This window comes from Rhinichthys klamathensis, unplaced genomic scaffold (assembly GCF_029890125.1).
Source record: "Rhinichthys klamathensis goyatoka isolate OS25496 unplaced genomic scaffold, OSU_Roscu_1.1 h1tg000314l_1, whole genome shotgun sequence".
NCBI classification, from domain to species: Eukaryota; Metazoa; Chordata; class Actinopteri; order Cypriniformes; family Leuciscidae; genus Rhinichthys; species Rhinichthys klamathensis.
The window spans coordinates 152,938-173,914 of NW_026606832.1; the positions used below are offsets into that span (position 1 = coordinate 152,938).

General features: G+C 38.4%; 1 protein-coding gene across 1 annotated transcript; it reads right to left on the reverse strand.

Annotated features, from left to right (window-relative positions):
• Nucleotides 1-5,512: 5,512 nt before the first annotated feature.
• Nucleotides 5,513-6,355, reverse strand: bhlha9 (basic helix-loop-helix family, member a9). The gene has a single exon (XM_056271318.1). It carries the CDS (start codon nt 6,353-6,355, stop codon nt 5,513-5,515), a length of 843 nt encoding a protein of 280 aa, XP_056127293.1.
• Between the last annotated feature and the right edge of the window lie 14,622 nt (nt 6,356-20,977).

Here is a 20,977-nt window from a genome sequence, read left to right on the forward strand (position 1 = left end):
CCTTTTAGTATAATTCCAAAATGTCCACTTTCAGGCCGTGGTACACGTGTGTTTTTTACTATAAAATCTTTACTGATTTTTTTTTTATAAGGTACTAGAAATGTAAGAATAAATGTTATATTAGTAATATTTTAAAATGAACACTTACTGGACTGAAGCAATCAGGCTTTTGAGGAACGTTTATTTGTACATCTCTCAATCATCAGAATAATTTAGCCCCCCAAAAGCAATAAATTGTTCCTTTAAAAAAAATTGGGGGATTTTTCTGACTATTATTTCATATCTCAGTGTTAAACAGCCCTGTTGTTTGCGGCAGGCGGGCGGTTTTGGAAGGGACTTTCAGCTGTGGTGTTCTGTTACCACCTGCTGGTGTATGTGGATTATAGTCGACTACACAGAGGCAGATCACAGCATATGACATGAATATCCAAATGAACAGCATGCTATGTGCCAACACTGGTGGATCACAGACACTGTCCCAGAGCATTGTCTTAATTACATGCCTCTATCTGATCCAAAACCAAATCTGTGTGCATGAAAGTGCCAGAACCCCCATCCAAACGGTCATAGCCGTGAACTCTATCACACTTTAACCACCAGCAGCTTTAGCCTTTGTTTGTGTACGTGTCTTCCATCATTAGCAAACAGTAGAGAGGTTGCAGGTGAGTCATCTGCCCTCTCTCTTTCTCTCATGTGCTCAGTGTCTTGGCATGTGCTCCTCTGCACATTCTCCTGTCAACAGTATACCCACCGCAGACGTCATGGGGGTGGTGCGGACCGGCCCGACCTGACCCGGCAGATCAGCGTGGGTTTGAAGTTTATGAGTGAGAGGTGTTACTGTGCCATGGATGACTCAATGCATTCAAATCTCTGCATTACAAATGCTCATAAGATCATTCTTTTGTCTGAGCTGCACCAGAGAGCCCATAAAATCAACATGAAATCAGAGTTGACCCTATTGACCCTTCCTGGTTGTATTGTCAATGATTTATTGATGCTTGTTATTTTTTTGTATCTTTTGCACCTGCATGTCAACTAACTCTCATCTTATTATTATTATCTCATATTATTAGACTGTTAGGGTTAATAAGTTGACATGTAGTTGCAAAGTTACTTAGAATGTCTGTTGGGGGACCATCAATGTGTTAGCCGCAGATACTAAAGTGTAACTTTGCTGATTTGCAACCAACTTTGTATTGTTACAATGTCGGTAGTATAATGAACAGTGGTTACTCGTTCTGTTACGAGGACTGAGTAATTTACGTTTATTCGTCAGCCCTGGAGCTGTTAAAAGTCTGCCAGATGACGCGTTTTATTAACAGAACAGTTATTGTAAGGGTTTGCCACTGAAAATTGTATCGTACTATATCTTCTCTTTAAACAGCATTATGGTAAAAATGGAACACTATGGCAACAGCTTTTTATCTACATGACGGTGTTTTGCTTCAGGGGTTTGGGCGGATACTGCGGAACTCACAGAATGGCAGTTTCTTTCCGTTTTTACTTTTTCCCCCTCCGTTAGGCCTAAAACTGTAGCTGCTTTTGAAGTCCACGTCCTTACAAGGATCCACAGCGACTGTGTTTGTGGTCATCCAATTCGAAATATTGACTACAGGCATTGAGGGTTTTCAGATTGTCCGTCGTATCGGCCTCTCTGTATTTACAACTCCTTGCAGCAAGTAAGTAACTCAGTCCTGCTTCAGGTTTATTCTTTGATTTTTTTTTTGCACCCGGGAACAAGACAACTAGCCTGACTACGTCAGACTTCGTACTTCCGCTCAATTTCATTTCGCTTCTGTACTTAGTCTGAGACATCGACATGTCTCTCGGTTTTCCTCCGGCCTGAAAACATCCGGCCAATCAACGAACAGAGGGCGGGCTGAGAGCCGTGACGTAGACGCTAAGCGCAGAGTTTAAGATTGTATTTTAGGTTAGGGAAATCGAAAACGACCGCGGATATGGAGACACGGGATGCAATTCACTCTGTTGTGGAGAATAATCCCGGCATTTGCAAACTGAAGCCCGAACAAGAAGAGTGTTTGTTAAACATTTTGAATGGAGGTGATGTTGTGGCCCTACTCCCGACAGGTTTTCCCGTCTCCCGTCTCTTTTATCTGTCGAGCTCGAACTGGCACCCTTTTGACAGGTCAGTACGTGTCTCCTTTTTTTTCCAGTTCGTAAATATTGCCATGTCATGCTGTAATCTAGCAATGTAGTTGCAGCATTTCCGACAGACTTGAAATGAACAAAGAGCTGTGTTTGACAGAACTAATCCTAACTTTGACAGTTGGCTGCAAATATTTTCCTGTTTCTCTTTACTGTCAAATAATAGTTTAGAGGCCCCGTTTGTGCCGTGGATGCGTAGATTTACATCACATAATCTACAAAAGTCGTTGACAGCCATGTTCACTCCGGTATTTCTCTGGATGGTTTCGTTTTCGCATTATAATGTGTTTACAGTGGCAGTTCGATGCTGCTGAGCTGACCAAAGCTGCTGCTGATGCTGCCGTCATAACCAAACGTTATGTGATTGGCTTACGGGTAACCAATGATTTTATACTTCAGACAAGCCAACCCCCCCCCCCCCCCCCCCCCGCGATAAAGAAAACACTTTTCAATGATGCCATGCCAGACTCTGTCTATGAAGCAAAGCGAAGTAGCAGAGTTTGGTATTACCAGGCTACAAGACAACACCCTTATGACTAAAAGTTTGCTAAGAAGTATTTCCTACTAAAGCAAGGCCGTATTTTAGTCTGGTCAGCAAATCCATAGAAGACTGGTGGGAGTGGCCTTGGACAGCAAAATGCCCAGTGCATTATGGGTGTTGAAGTTTTCCTATTTGGCTAAAGAGAAGACAACAGGTTTTTCTCCTTGTTTTCTCTGGTCAGGTAGCACCGATATCAAAAACGTTCTCACCTTTCTACTGTATAGGCAACTTTCCTTTTTTGGCTGATGTCACTAAGTCATCTTTTTTTTTTAACTCTTTCCTTTCTGTCGTTCTGCTAAAACTCTAAGATGTGCATACTGTATGGGATTCATTCACTGTTTCCAGATTCAATACAAGTCAAGCTCAATCAATAATACTTAATAAAGTGTATTAACACAAAAACAATTTCTACTTGTATAAAAAAGCAAAAATAAAGGTTACAGTCAAGCACTTACAATGCAAGTGATTGTGACCAATGTTTGGAGGATTTAAAAGCAGAAATGTGAAGCTTATCATTATTTATAAAAGTTGGGACAACTCAAAATATTTTTTGTGGTAGGCTAATCAGCATCATCATGTCATTATGCAACATAGTGCTGTCATTTAAGATGAACATGTATTGAACCTGCAACCTGGAATTTATATTTATATTGTTTTTTTCTACCTGGGGTCAAGGAAACAAATTCCAGATATTGTTTTTGTGTGGAAAATAATAAAGATTCCATTTGTTAAAGTCCTGCCATTGTCCAGTTTGCACAAATAATGTGCTGCCATCTAGTGTCCAAACACTTTCATTGCACAACTGATTATTTAAACTGCTGCTATTTAAACTGTTTACAGATCTTCATCTGACAGATATGACAAATGCATTGAATCAAATGAGCCATGTCCGGATTGACGGGAAAGATTTGCTCACTGCAGAAAACAACATATAAACCTGCTGATGTGTTCAAATAAAGCCTGACTGGCCCACTGCCACAGCAGGCAGAACGACAGACATGTCGTCACCATCACTCAACACATTCATCGTCAATGTCACTCAGCACATCGTTGTGAGTCAGGGATTTCCATGATTCATGTCTGTAGATGAAATAAGAGGAAGACAATAAATCCCTCCCCTTTTCTCTCTCACCCGGCCTCAGCCCTGTTTGTGTAGCTCCGATTGGACACACCTGCGGTCTCCCATATGAAAGTCCCAATGCACGATCAGGCCCACGGCCCACGGGGCAGCCGGAAAGAGACCAAGGGGGATTTTCTCTCTATCTCTGTCTCTCTCCATGGGTAGAGCTTGCACTTCCTTCCTGTGAGGTCATAAATCTGTCCACAAGCACATGCTAATGGTCTAATATTAACAGTGTTTAGATTCATCTACTCTGAGGACAGACCTCACCTGAGGGTCCCATGCACTCATATTTCAAAAATCATATTCAAACTTTTACCTGGGATGGGAATGATCTTTCCAACCATACCCGAACAAGCCAGGCCCCATGAGCATTTAATTAAATTACTGTTTTAAAAATTGTATTAAATAATTTATTTAACAGGTATAATGGGCCATCCACGATTGCCCCATAATTAGCTATACTGAGCTTTTAAAAAAGTAGCCTACATATGGCTATGTTAAAACATGAATTGATGAATAACATGCATAAAATATCATGTGTTAAAAAAATTATTTGAAAATAACAGTTAGTAAGTTGCACTATGTTAAAAAATTTTGTATACCTAAAATATCTGGGTAAAAAAAATATATATATATATACATATACATACACACACACACACACACACACACACATTGTTGTGTGTATATATTATACATATTTTTTTTATTTATAATATATACACAAAAAATATAATATATACATAAAAATATATATATACAGTATATACGTATACATACACACACCCACACACACACACACATTGTTGTGTGTATATATTATAAATGTCTCTATATTTGAAAAATATTTGTAATATTTTAAATATCATTTGACTTTTCCATTTTTTTCTGTTCTAGCCTGTACTACTTGTACTAACAAGTGTGTTAGTTTTAGGCTTGTTACTTAAAAAAAAAAAAAAAAAGTGTATTTTAACGCTTCTTGTTACATGCTTTTTTTTAAGCATTAATTGATTTGTTGTATTCCTCATTTTTAAGATGCTTAGTATAATATGTTAAAGGAATACATGTAAAATCAAGTCAAGCCATTTGAGATAATAAGTAATGTGGTGCAAATCATTCTGAATTAAGATTCAATTCTTTGCTTAATAGTTACTTGCTAGTATGCTAATGTGCACATACAGTATACTTGTTTAGACAGACATGAATGAGATTTCTGTTGACTTTTGCTACATAATGTCATCCTGTTATGAAAAGAATGAGCAGTTAGTTCAAGATCCAAGCTCCATTTTTCCATATATGAGTAGAAGGGAACACAAACACATACTTCTGCTACGTACGTAAACACAGAAACATTCCCTAAATTCTTAACCTTGATGTGAAAAAGAGTCAGCGTGTTACTATTCTGCATATTTTATTACGAAAATGAAATGCAAATGTTTAAAACAATTTACAGGAGATATTTTACAAACTTTTCTTTGGCCTGTTTGTTTACTAATGCATTACTTTTGCAAACAACATTCATTTTTCATTATATATAATTTGCTCAATGCAATTAACATTAATTATATTTATTCAAATATGTACAGTGTTTCCAAACAGTGACCTAACCACAGAAATGCACCTGTTTACAGGTGTTGGCGGTGATGCCCTTGACAGTTCTCGTGCTGGAGCATGAGTGTGAATCACAGTGTGTTGTAGCAGTGCTGAGGCCCAGCGTCCTGTAGGTAACCCATGTGCCAGGGCAGGGGCAGCGTCTGGAGAGTGTCCCCGTAATTGTCTATATGATTCGGGCCACAAGAGCCCCAAACTCCTGGCTGATACGTCCCGACATCCCCTCTCCGTCCGTACCTGGGTGGGCTTGCCCCACTGCTAGGTGGGTAAAGCTGGGCGTCAGCTGAGAAACACGGGTAGTGAGGGGACGGCGGACAAGCAGGGCCCGTAAAAACGTGTTGCTCGGAGGACAGTCTGTGCAATGGGTTTTGTATATGGTGGGTGAGCGGCTGATGCCAGGATAGGAAGTTTTGCGATTCGAGGCGGACAGGAGGCGACGGCTCCGTCTCTGACCACAAGCCGCCGGGCGGACCGTGACAGTCGAAGTGGCTGCAGGGCTTCCCCGTACTTGCAGGTGGGTTGTTGGTGAGAAATACAGACAAAGCAGAGATGCGATTGATGGCTCTCTGGAGCGTGGCAATCTTCGACAGACGTTTTCCGCCCAGGTCATGATGCAAAGCCACTCGGAGCGCGTTGAAGGCCTGGTTATAATCCATGATGCGTTTCCTCTCTCTCACGTTGGCCGCCACTCTGCGTGCTTTGGAGCGCACCGGTCTGCTGCGTTTCTTGCTCTGTCTCTCCTCCAGCTCGCTTAGGGTGCCGGTGGGGTAACACCCTGTCAGGCTGCTGCCATCGCTGCTGTCCAGCTCCTCGGACCCTTGAGGACTCCCATCCAGTTCCTCCTCGGAGAACTCGGAGCTGGTGAAGCTTCCTCTGCTCGCCATGGAGAACCTGCAGACTGTTTCCAGTGTCATCGACCTCCCGTGAAAGAGTCTGGATGGGGCTTTCACACACTCCTCTGACGACCTGTGATTACCTGTGATGCCTCTCGACAGGTCGGGCCTCTCTTTAAAGCACCTCGTTTAGGAGTCACATGGTACAGTCACCTATAAGAAATGCTGGTGTTTATGAGCTCCCCAAGGCAAATTCAGCTACTCCCTCCTCAGACACGCCTTCTGCAGCAAGATCTGCACAACCACATACAGGCCATGGAAGAGTGAGTAAAACTCAGACGCAGACAAATAAAAACACAGACACTGAGTATGTTTTAGATATGTACACATCTCATAAACTGTAGGAAAAAGTGAAAACATTGTTTTTTCATGACAACACTACCATCATCATCAGAGATGGAGAATGAGCTTTTGGTGCCTTTGAATAAGGGCAAGTTGACCTTGAACTTTGGTAAGGCCCAGAGAGAGAAAGTGCTGGCACAGATATTACCAAGCAATCTGACCAACTGACATCTAATAACAAACGATGCTAGACTTTTAATCAGCTGGCCCCAACGCTTTCAGTGGATGGATAACTTCACATGTAGTTCATTATATAATGACATTAATTTATATGTAATCTATTTAGTCTCTCTCTCTCTGTGTGTATCTAACATATAAATATAATTAGTTTAATCTTAATGTGTTTGTTTTATGTATATTCAACGCTGTGTGTTTGTATATATACTGTTATAATTCATATAATATATATACATTATTATCAGTGTTGGGAGTATAACACAGGCTGCATAATCAGTTACTTTTTTCAAGTAAAAAGTAACGCAAGTTATTTTGTTTTCCCATTTATTGACTGACAGCTCTTCTGTCCCCATGTTGAGAGAAATCAGAAGTGCAGAGGCGTTCTGTTTGCTGATTGTACTTCTAGACTAATGTGAAGTTGTGAACATGCATTTACTCATCTCACTTGCACAAAAACAGATTTAATATTCCTTAAAAATGAATAAAAACAGTGAAATGCAAACTCTCTTTATGATCAAACAGTATCTTTGCTGCTGCCCTTTGATGATCTAATTCAACCATTCTAATAAGCAAAAATTACTTTAGATAAAGATCACTTTTTTTTTTTTTTTTTATTGCTGAAGTAAAAGTGTTGAACTTTCTTCAGCAGCAGAGCTGAAAGGTTTGTTTGAGCTGCGCCCTCTACTGTACAGGTGTGAATTTGCATTTCCTTCAGCATGACTGATTTATACTTCTGCGTCGGGCCTACGCCGGAGCCTCTACGCCAGGGGTGCCCAATCCTGCTCCTGGCGATCGACTGTCCTCCACAGTTCATCTCCAACCCTAATCAAACACACCTGAAGCAACCAATTAAGGTCTTCAGAGCACGTCAGGATCACTTGAAAATTAAAGGCAGGTGTGTTTGATTAGGGTTGGAGATTAACTGTGCAGGACAGTCGATCGCCAGGAGCAGGATTAGGCACCCCTGATCTACGCTGTAGACTACGCGTTGGTTTTAATTTATACTTCTGCGTCGTTGTCCGCGTTGATGCACGCAGAGGGAACATGTGAAACCCGAGGGAGCGGTTCTAGCAGACCAATCACAGCGCTTGCGTCCGCGTAGAATTGACGCGTTGTTACATTTTTGGAGAGGTGCACGTCAGGGTATACGTACGCGCGCTACACACAGCCTACGACGTAGCTACAGCGGAAGGTCGACGCAGAAGTATAAATTGGGCTTCAAGCCTTATTCTTTTCACTTTTGGTGTGAATGGGCCTTTACGTTTGCCAATAATAGAACTATTTGTTATTTAAAAAGCAAGCAAGCCCAACCCAGGTGAGAAAATGTAACATAACACATTACTCTCTGTAAAAAGTAACTAAGTAATGCAATTAGTTACATTTTTAGGGAGTAGCGCAATATTGTAGCACGTTACTTTTAAAAGTAACTTTCCCCAACACTGATTACTGTTATACTGTTTAAGTAAATAAATACATAAATGTTAAAAAAATAAAGTAATTACGCATATAGTATTTTAAAAAAAATTTAAATCATATTTTATATATGCGCAAGTATGTAAGTATGTTTTATATGTAATGTATATTGCATACCACACATTTATTGTTCATTTACACCGTTTTATTTTGTGACACTTCATTTTAAAAGGGGTAAATACTCAGAATGATTTTTAGCACTTTGTGTTAGTGATAATGGCTGAACTTGTGCTATAGTCTTCAACGTCTCAGTTTTCTGGTGCGTCTTGTGATTAATTACATGGGTAGTTCAATCTAAATTTGTCTGTTAGTGCTCATGACAAATTGTACATTGATCAAATAACTAGTATTTTGTGGATTTCCTCTCATGTGTGAAGGACTTGCGATCCATTATTTACATTTGTCCACAGATACAATTATCATCTCCAGTGTGCGATCTCAGCGCTGTGTTGGTGCTGGGCCTTGTGGGCCATATAATTTGAGTGTCTTTGTAACAAACCATAAATCAAGCCCGAACAGCACCCGAGGATAAGAACAGAAAGACACTCGGACTTCAAAGCCTGCAAAAAGAGAGCAGGTTTGACAATTATAACATGGCTTAAGCAGCACAGTTACACACTGTGGTTAGCGCTGACAGGGGGAACGCATATTTTGTTTGGTTCGGTTTTGATAGATTGCATGATGGTCATGTTTCTGGTTGTGCAATGAGGAATCTGTTCTGTATCTCTACAGATCTTTGTCCTTTCACTGCCCGCAGACTAATCAGGTCCTGCTGCTCTATCATGTCCTCTAATCTGAAGAACAGTGGCTGCTGCAAGTCAATAGTTCAGTGCTAAAGCACTACTGACATCTCGTCATTCATACCATGGATAGCAGTCATCCTCCCAGTCTTTGCTGTACAATGTTTGATTATTATTATTATTTTTTGCATTATTCTATCATGGTTATTTGGTCGTATGATTGATAAACGAATCATTATGGGGCAATCCAGCCTGTCCTGTGCTCAGAGTTAGTGTAGGGCAGAAAGACAGACAGAATGAGAGGTCATGCTTCTTCCTCTGCTCCTCTTTTATGGAGGCTGTCTAGGCTGATTGACGCCATTCCCTAAAACAATTACAAGGCTAACAGTTGGACAGTGAGAGTGCAGTTACTTTGGGACTACTTGTCTTGTAGACCATGAGAAAAGAAGATCATTTTGTCTTGAGCATAATTTGTCATTATTAACTGCAAGGAAATGTAGACATTTTTTGCTCTAGAAGTAAGCAAATATGTCAATATAATTATAATACATTTTACAAGGGTATCATTATCATGAACTAAAACTATTTTTAATAAATCCATTGAAATAAATCTGATATATTTAAAAAATATATATATTTATAAACTGAAATAAGTTTAAGTTAAAGCACTAAAAAACTGGAAATAAATAAAAAACTAAAAGTAAAAGTAAAACTGAATTTAAATTAATTAAACCTAAAAAGCAATATTAAAAAAACGAATAAAATTACAAAAGCACAAAATGAAATGACTAAAAATTAAACAGAAATTAACACGATCACTAAAAATATACAAATGAAAGCCAATTCAAAATATGAATAAATATAGAAAAGACTGAAAATCCAACCAAATTTGAAAATAATACTAAAAACACTTAATAAAACAAACGTGTATATATGCACACACATTATATAACCAAAAATACAAATATGATTCTGTATTTGTTGAGCAAGAGAAAGCATTTCTATTTGAGCTGATTATGTTTTTAATAAGGGCCTTAGGCTCAGAGATGTAATTTTTGACATGAAATTGATTTATTCTGTTCAGGTTTGAGGTGTCAATGCCAAAGCCAGTTTTAATCACCGCATTAACAACAAGTTAGCACAATGAAAATATTGTAATAAATATTTCCATTGAATAATCCTGCCCAGGAAGAGATCAGCACTCCACTCAGCAGCCTCTGATTTACGAGGGGCCCCTGAGAGATTTATAGCCTCCCAGAGAGAGCATGAAATCTCCACCTCGGACCGTCCAAATCTCTCCCTTCTGACAGATGACAAGACACTAGCAATTATCAGCCGCCAAGAATAAATCAAAGCCTTTACTGCTCGTCCTGTGACGCCCTTAAAGAAATAACCGTTTTCAGGGTAAGGGGAACCTGCCTAACCGCACTTTCCTGAGATTTGAAAATCTCTGGCCTGAGCCACTATAATGAGCAGTTGTTACCCACGTCTTATTAGAGGTCTGTAGAAAGCGTTATAGATATTTATTTCCTGAGGGACCATTAACGTAATGAGTGAGCACAGCTCTGTCCACTAACCTTGGCATTGCACTGGTATGTTAATGCCTGTTTGCAGCGCTTCCAGAGGAATTTTCACACCTCTATAAAACTTAGTTGCTCACTCTGAAAAGGATTTCCCCCTTCCTCTTAAATAATAAAAATAACAACTTACACATACAGTATATGTTGGGTTTCCATGTTTCATGGGGACATTTTTATACTGTACAAACTGTATATTCTATCCCATAACCCTTCCCCAAACACAACCCTCACAGAAAAATGTCAGCTTTTAAAAAAAATTTACCTAGTATGGGTATGGCCAAAAATGTCCTCACAAGATAAAACATTTCTGGTATTACTATATATCCTTATTTTGTCCCAACGGCCACCATAACCTGAACCACAAACACATTTTAATTTGTTTGCATGAAACTGTGTTTACAAACTTAATAATAAGAGGAAATATATAAGAAAAATAATAAATTATATCCTAATAATTATTTGTAAATTAAGAAGGTAAACGTTTTTAGACAACAACAATGTAACAATTTAAAAGTAAAACTAAAAGTTTTTCCTTTGCGTTTTTCACGTACAGAAAACAATCCCCGTTCACACGGATCTGCGAAAATGACTAAAAACGCTGTATTATTTATGCCAGGCCAGTAGTTGGTGATGCCACTGTAGAGAAACACTGAGCCTAGACTGAACACGTAATACGCATGTACGGTAACGATAACGGTATTGAGGCCCCTGAAGGAGGCGTGGCTTTGGAGACGCTCTGAAGGGAGGGTGGGATCTCATGCTTTTAAAGTCCCTGTAAAGTCAAAATTAAGGATGTGTTTTGAGTTTGTCACACCACAGAAAAATGTGTTATTAGTCACCCAGCCAAATTTGAATGATAAAAAAAGCCAGCAAGTACATAAAATAAGCTATCAAAATCTTGAAAAAATGAGCAGTAATCTCTGCTCTCAAACGCTGGGGGCGTGTCCACTGGCTGCGCTGAAACCACGCCCACTCGCGGGAAAGCTGCCGTCGTCGACTCGCCTCACTCAACTCTACAGCCGGAATGGATGCTCGCACGGTGGGCACGCACTGCCGAATGGCACCAGTTGTCGGCGCGACGGGAGGATGAAGGCTGAGGCGGGAGTCGGTTCGGCCCCATTCACCAGTAACAGCGGATTATCAGTGAATCCCAGACAGTTATCTCCGACGAAAGTTTATAAAACTATCCAGTGTAAAATGATCACTTACAGAGGCGGGTTTTGGCGGTGATCCTCAGCTCTCCATCAAGGTGGCTCTTCACAAAATTAATCCACTTCTTCTTGATGTAATCGTTTTTCGGAAATTTAAACAAGGACACCGATCTGTTTTGTACGTGATCCGGTGATCGCATTCAGGTAGTACGCATTTCCGTGACGAAGGCATAGCTAGTAGCTAGCAATCTGTAGGCTGTGTTACTAATAATAGTACTGACAGTAACTCGCGATTGAGCGGCAAACTGATGTGAATGTGCTCTATATTGTTAGGAGCGGCCAGCCTCAGTGGCCTCAGAGCGTCATCAAGTAGGGGCGTGTCCAGGAGCTCAAGGGCTCCAGTGCGTCATCGAGCCCCGTTTTAGCCCCGCCCAGAAAATCTGTAAAATATCAATGGTGAAAAACTGTTTAACGGTCTAACTCCACAATTCAGTACTTCACAGTTCACAGTCTTTGTAATATGTTTTAGCAATACATTTCTAACATTTATAATGTGTTTAGAATTTTTTTTTGAAATTGCCTTTACAGGGACTTTAAAGCTAGTTTGCTATATAGCCACTCCAAAATTGCCTACCCTACCTTTAATCACATGATCATCATCAGAAACGGAATTCACCCCCATTCTGCTTCAGTCAGGTCAGTTTTTTACTGATATAAGAGGTCTCCGTAAAGAGACCCGAGAGAGTAATTTTATGCTGTATAAATATGGTTATTTTGGGAAGAGGAGAGGTGACTCTTGCGTTCCTCCATTCTTCAGACATAATAACCTGCATCCAACTTTAGAGTCATTACATTTCCCACTCTCTCTGCCGAGGTGAGAGTCTTGTGAGTCACACGCAAACACGTATCGTCTATATGTCGAGTGAGTCAGGAAAGTTTGTGGAAAATATCCCTTGACAAGAAGCTTTAACCATTATCTGTGTACAGGAAGTCATCATACTGCAGCAAGGCCTACCTCTTAACAGTGTGCATGTTTTTCAATATGAAATGCCTTCAGGGAGCACTTGCTCACACCTATCTACATTATGCTTACAACATAACAAGGCTTTACAAGAGTTGTCATCATTGTGGTAAAGCGGTGACGCATTTTTGTTTGGTAGTAACCCAACATAAACAATACAATATAGTGTGTAATAAAAAACAGCTCTAAAAGAAGCCTCTTATTTAACAGCACAAATTCTCACTTTTAAAAGTGATGTGTTCATGGTGAGAATAAAAACGTTAAAAGTCACCATGAAATCAAAATGGACAACTCAAATTTTTTTAGTGGAATATTGCAGTATTTACTAAAAAAATGATTTATCTGTGCATATATTCTTTTTTTTTTCTTTTTTTTGTGCTTTAATCAAAAAATGTCCCTCCCTCTTGAGGCGACATCTCTTCTCTGATGAACTGTTTACTGGCGTGAGTGCAGGACAACCTGTCACTCACATGACATCACTGTAAAAGCAAACCACAATGATATCAATACATTTTTTATGTATTGATTTGAAGCTGTTTCACTCGGATATACCTCATAATAGAGAATAACAGACTATTGCAACTTCCATTTCATGCTGACTTTAAAACGTTTAACGTTTTTAAACGTTAAAACGTTTGGATCTGAAAGAAATTACAAAGAAAACAAGATCCAAATACTCAGGGAAGGGTCTTTGACAAGGTGACAGATCTACAATTCATGGCTAACATACTTGTACTGGGCCTTCCATTTATAATAGTCAACACATTAAGGATAAACAAAACATCTCCGTCTCCATATTTGCATGCTCCCTATGGTGGTTGAAACAGAGCAGAATTTTACAAGCCTTTTTGCCTCCTTTTTTTGCAGCCCTCCACACTGCATCCCCCGATCACATTCTTATGGACATGGCTTAAACTTCCAAATACCAGAATTATTCATTTACAGTTGTATCCAAGTTGGTGAATGAGATCTACCAGTGGTTGACATTTCAATAGTTTGGAATACAGGTCAAAACAGCAACCCACCTAAAGGATGATTTCATAACCTCATTCACATTTACAATGTCAGGAGTTTTTGGAATGTTTTTAAAGTAATCACTGTCAGATGTGTTATGATGAAACCAGTTAAATTGTACAATAATAAAGGACTTTATGTGGCCAGACATGACCGTCTGGTTGATCTAGTTGCAAAGGACTTGCAAAAGGTAATCTGTGGACATGATAGTCGTTTAGTATGCGAGTAACCGTTTCATTTTCCTGCTGAGTTGGATGTAATATACAGTAGGGTTCATGCTTTGATGGAGGATACCATGTTGCCAAATTGTACTTCGTTGGAAGACACTGTAATCTTGCTTTAATCATCAATATTAGAATGGCTGAGAATGGATAGAAAGGCTCCACGGGGTAAAATGCACCTTTGATTTTTTCCCCTCTAAACCACTAGATGGCACAAAAACTTGCCACAGCCTTTACAAAACATCCTCTTTTCAAGATCCACTTGGAAATGTGGCTGATCCTTCTACTGGGGAGCAGCGCAAAGTTGATTCATAATTTGATGTAATATTTTATGTTTCTTAAAAACGTTGTAGATTTAAGTAAAGCAAATAAAAATTGCTAAAAGTATTATTATATAGATGTTGAGACAAAGGGCTTGTTAATGATTTTCAGTTTTGTTCAAGCTAAAGCAACCGCTTTTCAATAACGGAAGAATATGTAAAAGTATCATAGGGAAAAGTATGGTATTTGGAGTAAATTTTGGCTGAATTTTCCATTTGTTGACATGACACGATTAGATTCAGATGGGAAATATCATAAATAAAGTTGGGGTGTCCACCTAAGAGATAATCACCATATTTATAATGAAACCATCATGTGTAAAAATATGATATTAATCATAAGTATTGTTACTACTGCAAATCTATATTTAATTATTATGGGATCTCCTTCAATGCTTTCAGAATCTTTACATTAAAAAAAAAAAAGCCTTTTTAAAATATATTTTTATATTAATATAAATGTAGGCCTAGTTTAACAAAAAATAATTATTTTATTCAAAATAAACAGAAAATAGGACAAACTTTGTATTGACAAACAAGTATTAACTTAGACATTTTACCTAATTTCTATCAATAATGTGTGCCTTTTGCCTTTTACACTCTGTGTGCTGTGTGGGGTTATAAATAAAGGTGATTTGACTTGACTTGGGGTAAAAGGCCCACCTTGCCACCTCATTCATTTAGAAGATTTTTAAACAAAATAAACCACTTTTATGATTTATTTTCATACAAAATGTGTTGCTCCATCAATGTTCAATACAAACATGTGCTATTTATTTTTTCTGCAATCGCACTATGGGAGTAGTGAAAAGCACATTTTTCTTATTGTGTGCCTTTAGCCCTGTTAAATTGCCTATAAGTGCATTTTTATATGTGCAATGAGAAAAAATTTTTTTACGCCCATTTAATTAGAAGTTTTCACGTTTATGATTAGTTCCCACGCCACCGAAAAAGGGAAACTTTTCAGACTCATCCTCGGAACTACACTTGAAACTTAAAAACAAAACAAAACATTGTTTATATATCGACTGCCTTGCACCCATGCAAGATTTTAATGAAGGCAGTACCACCTAGTGGTGAAAGCATGGTAATGGACCAGTTCACAAATTTCATATCCTATTTCACCCAAGTACTCCTCGCTGCAGACTGTAGCGCGGTGACGTCACGTATATACAATACGTCACGTACGTACGTCACGTATGTGTTACCACGCATGCGCCATATCGCGGCGACAGCGCATGCGCGTTACGCGGTTACGTCACGTGTTTTGACGTCCCGCGTCAATTTGACATAATATTTAACAAAAATGTTAATGTATTAAAAAACTCTAAAGTAATAATGAAAGCAGCAAAAAGAAGTAAAACACACATCCATAGTTTTAACTATGCCTGATTTAAGGTAAACTTATAAGAAATTTTAGAATGTATTATTGTGTAATATCTGTGTAGTATGTTATTTAAAGTTTATTTTCACATTCTATTGAATTGAATTGAATGCCTTTATTGTCATTGTACTTTACAATACAACGAAATTGGGATCACTCTCCACTGGTGTATACAATAAATACATTTAAATAATCCCTACAGTACATAAAATAATATATATAAATAAAACAAAAATAAAAACAGTATAAAATCAGTATAAAGTTGAATTAAAACAGTGCATTTGGAAAGAGGCTATTTTTTAATCTGGTGGTGCTGGATTGTATAGACCTATAACGCCTACCAGAAGGCAACAGTTGAAACAAAAGGTGACCTGGATGAGTATTGTCCTTGATGATGTTTTTGGCCCTTGAGAGAGTGCGACTAAGTGCAATGTCTGACAAAGATGGTAAACGGCATCCTATAATGTTTTCTGCAGTCTTGATGATTCTCTGCAGAGCCTTTTTGTCAGCAGCAGAACACGCAGCAAACCACACAGAGATGCAATATGAAAGAATGCTCTCAATGGTGGATTTATAAAAGGACACCAGCAGCCTTAGATTCATTCTGTCTTTTATTGCACTTCACTTTGTAAATTACAAAATTACTGTAAACACTGATGGCACCTTATATATTTCTTATTTTAATCATTCCCCTTTAATAGTTAATAATTGTTTATTTTTGTGCATTATATAGGCTATCATAAAACATTTATTCCAATAAAGTAGTTTGAAGTTAAACCAACTACATACAGCACATTGTCAATCTCTGTATCCGATATTATGCATGCCAACTCAAAAAACAAACTCATAACAGTCATAACTTTTATTTCAAAACAAAGATAATTGTGTAAAAGAAATATGTACAAATACAGATAATCACATACATCTGTACACACACAGACAGACAGACACACACACACAAGCACAGAGATAGACACACACACAGAGACAGACACACACACACACAAACACACACACAAACAAACACAGACAGAGACTCACAGAGACAGACACACACACACACACACACAAACACACAGAGAGAGAGAGACAGACAGACACACACACACACACACACACACACACCTACTCAGCTTGAAATTCCCCTCCATCATTGAAAAAACAATCAACTGAGCATAGCCCTCAACCTCCTTATCAGAATAAAATCAACGCAGGACTCCCCTTCTGCCATCACCCATATACCCAGCCCCAGGTGGGCAGTCCTCGTATATTGCAGTGCAAGCACAGAGTTAACGAGTAGGGCACCCGTAACTCTTGCTTGTATTGCTGTAAAATGCACTCCAGTTCACAACACCTAATTTAGATAAAATACAGAACAAACAATATGAATCATTTTGAAGAAAGGCATTAATATAGTACAGAGTCATACAAGAAATTTTATATATATATATATATTTTTTAAACAAAGTTATTGGCTTTGTCTGTAAAGTACCTAAAAGACTTTTCTTTATTTATGAACAACATAAACTAGTTTAAAAAAAAGAAAAGTTATGCTATCTAAATGATATAAACAACTAAGGAGAATCACAATGAATCTTATTTGAGCAAAATACAATGTTCAACTCCATTTCTTTTTAATTAATTTCACCACAAATGTATTTAACATAACTTACAGTACACTCACTACATTCACGAATGTAACTTTTACAGTAACGTTACGATCTGATACTGAGGAACAACATTTCTTTTGCAATGGATGGAACAATCAACTACATTACTTATATAAGTCTTTCTGCTCTATTTGAAGACATCTTTCAAACCTTAATTTGTTTAAAGGCGAATTAAGACTTATACATATCATTTTAAGACTCGCTGAAACTCGCTGAAGTCATTTTGATAATATGAGATCATAAAACATAACATTTTTTGTAAAATCTAAAACATTTCTGATGCGCTCTATGGAATCTCTTACAATTAAAAGCCGTTAACACAAAGGAACAATTGTTAAAAGAGCATAAATAATGCGTATTGATTGACTTACTGCCATCGAATCCATCGCCGGAAGTGATTGTAATGAACTGCGCGTGCGCAAATGCGTATAATTTGCGCGTGCGCACATGCGTATACTTTGCGCATGCGTGGTAACACATACGTGACGTACATACGTGACGTGTATACGTGACGTAACCGCGCTACAGTCTGCAGCGAGGGGTATCTCATTTCACATAACATCCCTGACCACTGTTCAATTAGATTCATTTTTATTCGCAGATGAATTGCCTTAAACCAATGACTTTATTTCACACAAACTTATTTTAAAACAAAAAGCCGCTTAAAAAGCGCATGCGCATGCACATAAAATTTGAGCTTGTGCCGTTGACGTTATTGAGTGGGTGGGCAACTAAGCTCTTAACAATCTTGCCCGAAAAATCTTCTGTGATTGAGAGCTCGCGCAAAGAACGCCAATGAAGACCTGGATGTGACACAAATAAACACGTAACGTTACGTTGAAAAATAGATGCGAACTGTAAAAATAACAATAATTACATTAACAATTAGAAAATAATTTAGATTGGTAGTTACTAGTAGCAACTTTTATTTAAGGTAAGTTTACACTGACATGATTGAATTTCTCACATTTAAATGAGCACTCTGGTGCCCAACGTTTCTGATATGTTTAGTCATGATGATACATATTAATACAAATTATTTCTGTATTTCACATAACGAAAAGCCAAATAGTAGCCTGCTATGAATGTATGACAGGGAAAGCCCTGAAATTCCGAGATATATCCAGCTGCAGACCCGCAGCACCACCAGTTTCAGAACCCCAGTGCCAGAACCCCAGCGCCAGAACCGGAAGTGAGGGAGGGGCGGAATTATTTACAATGACACAAGCATGGTTATTTTTGCAAGTATTTAAAAATATTTAAAATTGTTGCACCTTTTAAATAATATTTAGGGTATGTTTTTATTACACAGTGAGTCACTGCTCGTTGTATGAACTATAACTGGTATGTGACAAATAAAGAGCAAGTGTTGTTTGAAGACGTGAGAGTGCGCGCGCGCGGCCAGGGCTCTCTCTCTCTCTGCTCTGCCCTGTCATGCGCAGCAGTCATTCTATTCTACATCACTCACCGATCAAAATAGGCTTTGGCGGGACAAAAATTTGCTTTGGCGGCCGCCAAAAAGCGGACGATCTGACGGGTTTTAGAAGATTTAATACAACCTGAAACTAAAAAACAGACCCGACCTCTATTTGAGACCGGACTTATATTTACCCAGACCTGCAGCCACACCAGGCGTGTAAAAGAGACAATCGTCTATTTGGGACTCGGCTATTATTTGAATAAGTAGCCTATGCTACGGTACATTTTTATGGTTTCTTTTAAAACAATGCCGGATTTTCTCTCTCTTTTTAGATTTTTGACATTATTTTACATAAAGAAAAATGCATGCTGCACATGTTCTTGTGAAATAAAGTATATTTTATATAAAATGACCATAAGTTTCAAGCATTATTTTTCACCATCATGATCAGGAAGTAACTCATAATACAATGAAACGGATAACTATATAGAATTATATTACACAAAATCAATGTTTTAAAATGCTTATTGTACTATACCTTAATGTATCATTATAATACGTTAAAGTATGGTTTCGTGTGTAATAATGCCGTTTCGTGTCTAAGCAAATTACGCTCCAAAGCGTTAGGTGGCGTTACTCGGTTTAGAACGTAAGCTCCACCCCTCACTTCCGGTCCTGGCGCTGGTGTTAGAACGTAAGCTCCGCCCCTTACTTCCGGTTCTGGCGCTGGGGTTCTGAAACTGGTGGTGCTGCGGGTCTGCAGCTGGATACTATTGGAAATTCCTCTATTTTTGTCCGTTATCTGTCATGACAGCAGAGGGCGCTGTAATGTGTGGAGCTCAGAGGATCTTTGAAAAGTACGCCTACCTGGATCTCGGCTGCTCTTTTCCAGTCGGTGTTTAAACGTGTAAACCATAGACTGTAAAAACAAAAACAAAAAAGAAGAACAAAAAAGACACAAGCTTTAAATATAGACTTAAGCTTTTTTCTTACATAGGCAGTGTTTTTGATACGTCCTCTTGTGAGTTAAGGTACTGCCGGTCTGGTATTTAGCCTACTTTGTCAGTGTTATTGTTGCAGTAGATTTTATTTTATTTAGAGCCTTTTCCTGTGCAACATCTGTTTTGTTAACATTAATGCATTACTTCAGTGGACTGTTTTCAGGCCAAAGACCCCTTGGTGGACATTAGATGGGCCAGGGACAACCGTTATATAACTGAGTGTTGCATTTTTAGCCTGGCTTATATTGCGTCGTAAAGTACCATATTAGTGTAGTGTGTGTGTGTGCGTGTGTGTGTGTGTGTGCAGCAATTCTATTGTAATTTACCTTTTTTCTTCTTCTTCTTCCAGCATCATTCTGCTTTTGCCTCAGGTTGACGGTGACACCGAAGATGACCCTGAAATTCTGAATGGTCCAGCAACTTTTTGAAGGTAACACTGGGCTATATTTGCAAGTGATCTGGGGGCATTTCAGCTGTAGATCCTGCTGATTTGCTGAAATACTATGAGATATATGAGCAAGTATTTTCTTGCTAGGTTTGTTTCAAGGTGCAATCTGATATTCATTTAGTCTTTAAAAGCTCAACTCGACAATGATTACTCTGCATCTCTCCTGCTCTCTGTGTTATTTCTGAAATGCTTTCCCACTGATGACGGCAGATTCGAGATGCCCTGCTGGAACCTTCTTTCAGAGATCAAATATAATGGTCTGAAATAAGCGGGAACAGATGGACTCGGATCTATTTTAGTAGTGTGATCTGCGATGCAAGAGAATCTGACGGATGCTTAGAAGCTGGCGTAGCAATACTTTCCAGACAATTTTAGTGTCAAAATTAATTATTTATGTTTGTTGTCTAATCATTCTGTTAAATAAAAAAAACAGGACTCTATTTTTAGCTTTTACACAAAATAAAGTGCGCAAAAAACATTAATAGCAAAAAAAAAAACAGAAAATGCATTGAAAATACAGAGGCTAGGCCTTAAAGCGATAGTTCACACACATTTTTTTATTCTGTCATCATTTACTCACCCTCATGTTGTTCCAAAAATGTATGAATTTCTTTCTTCTGCTGAACACAAACCAAGATATTGTGAAGAATATTGGTAACCAAACAGTTTTATGTTAGTATG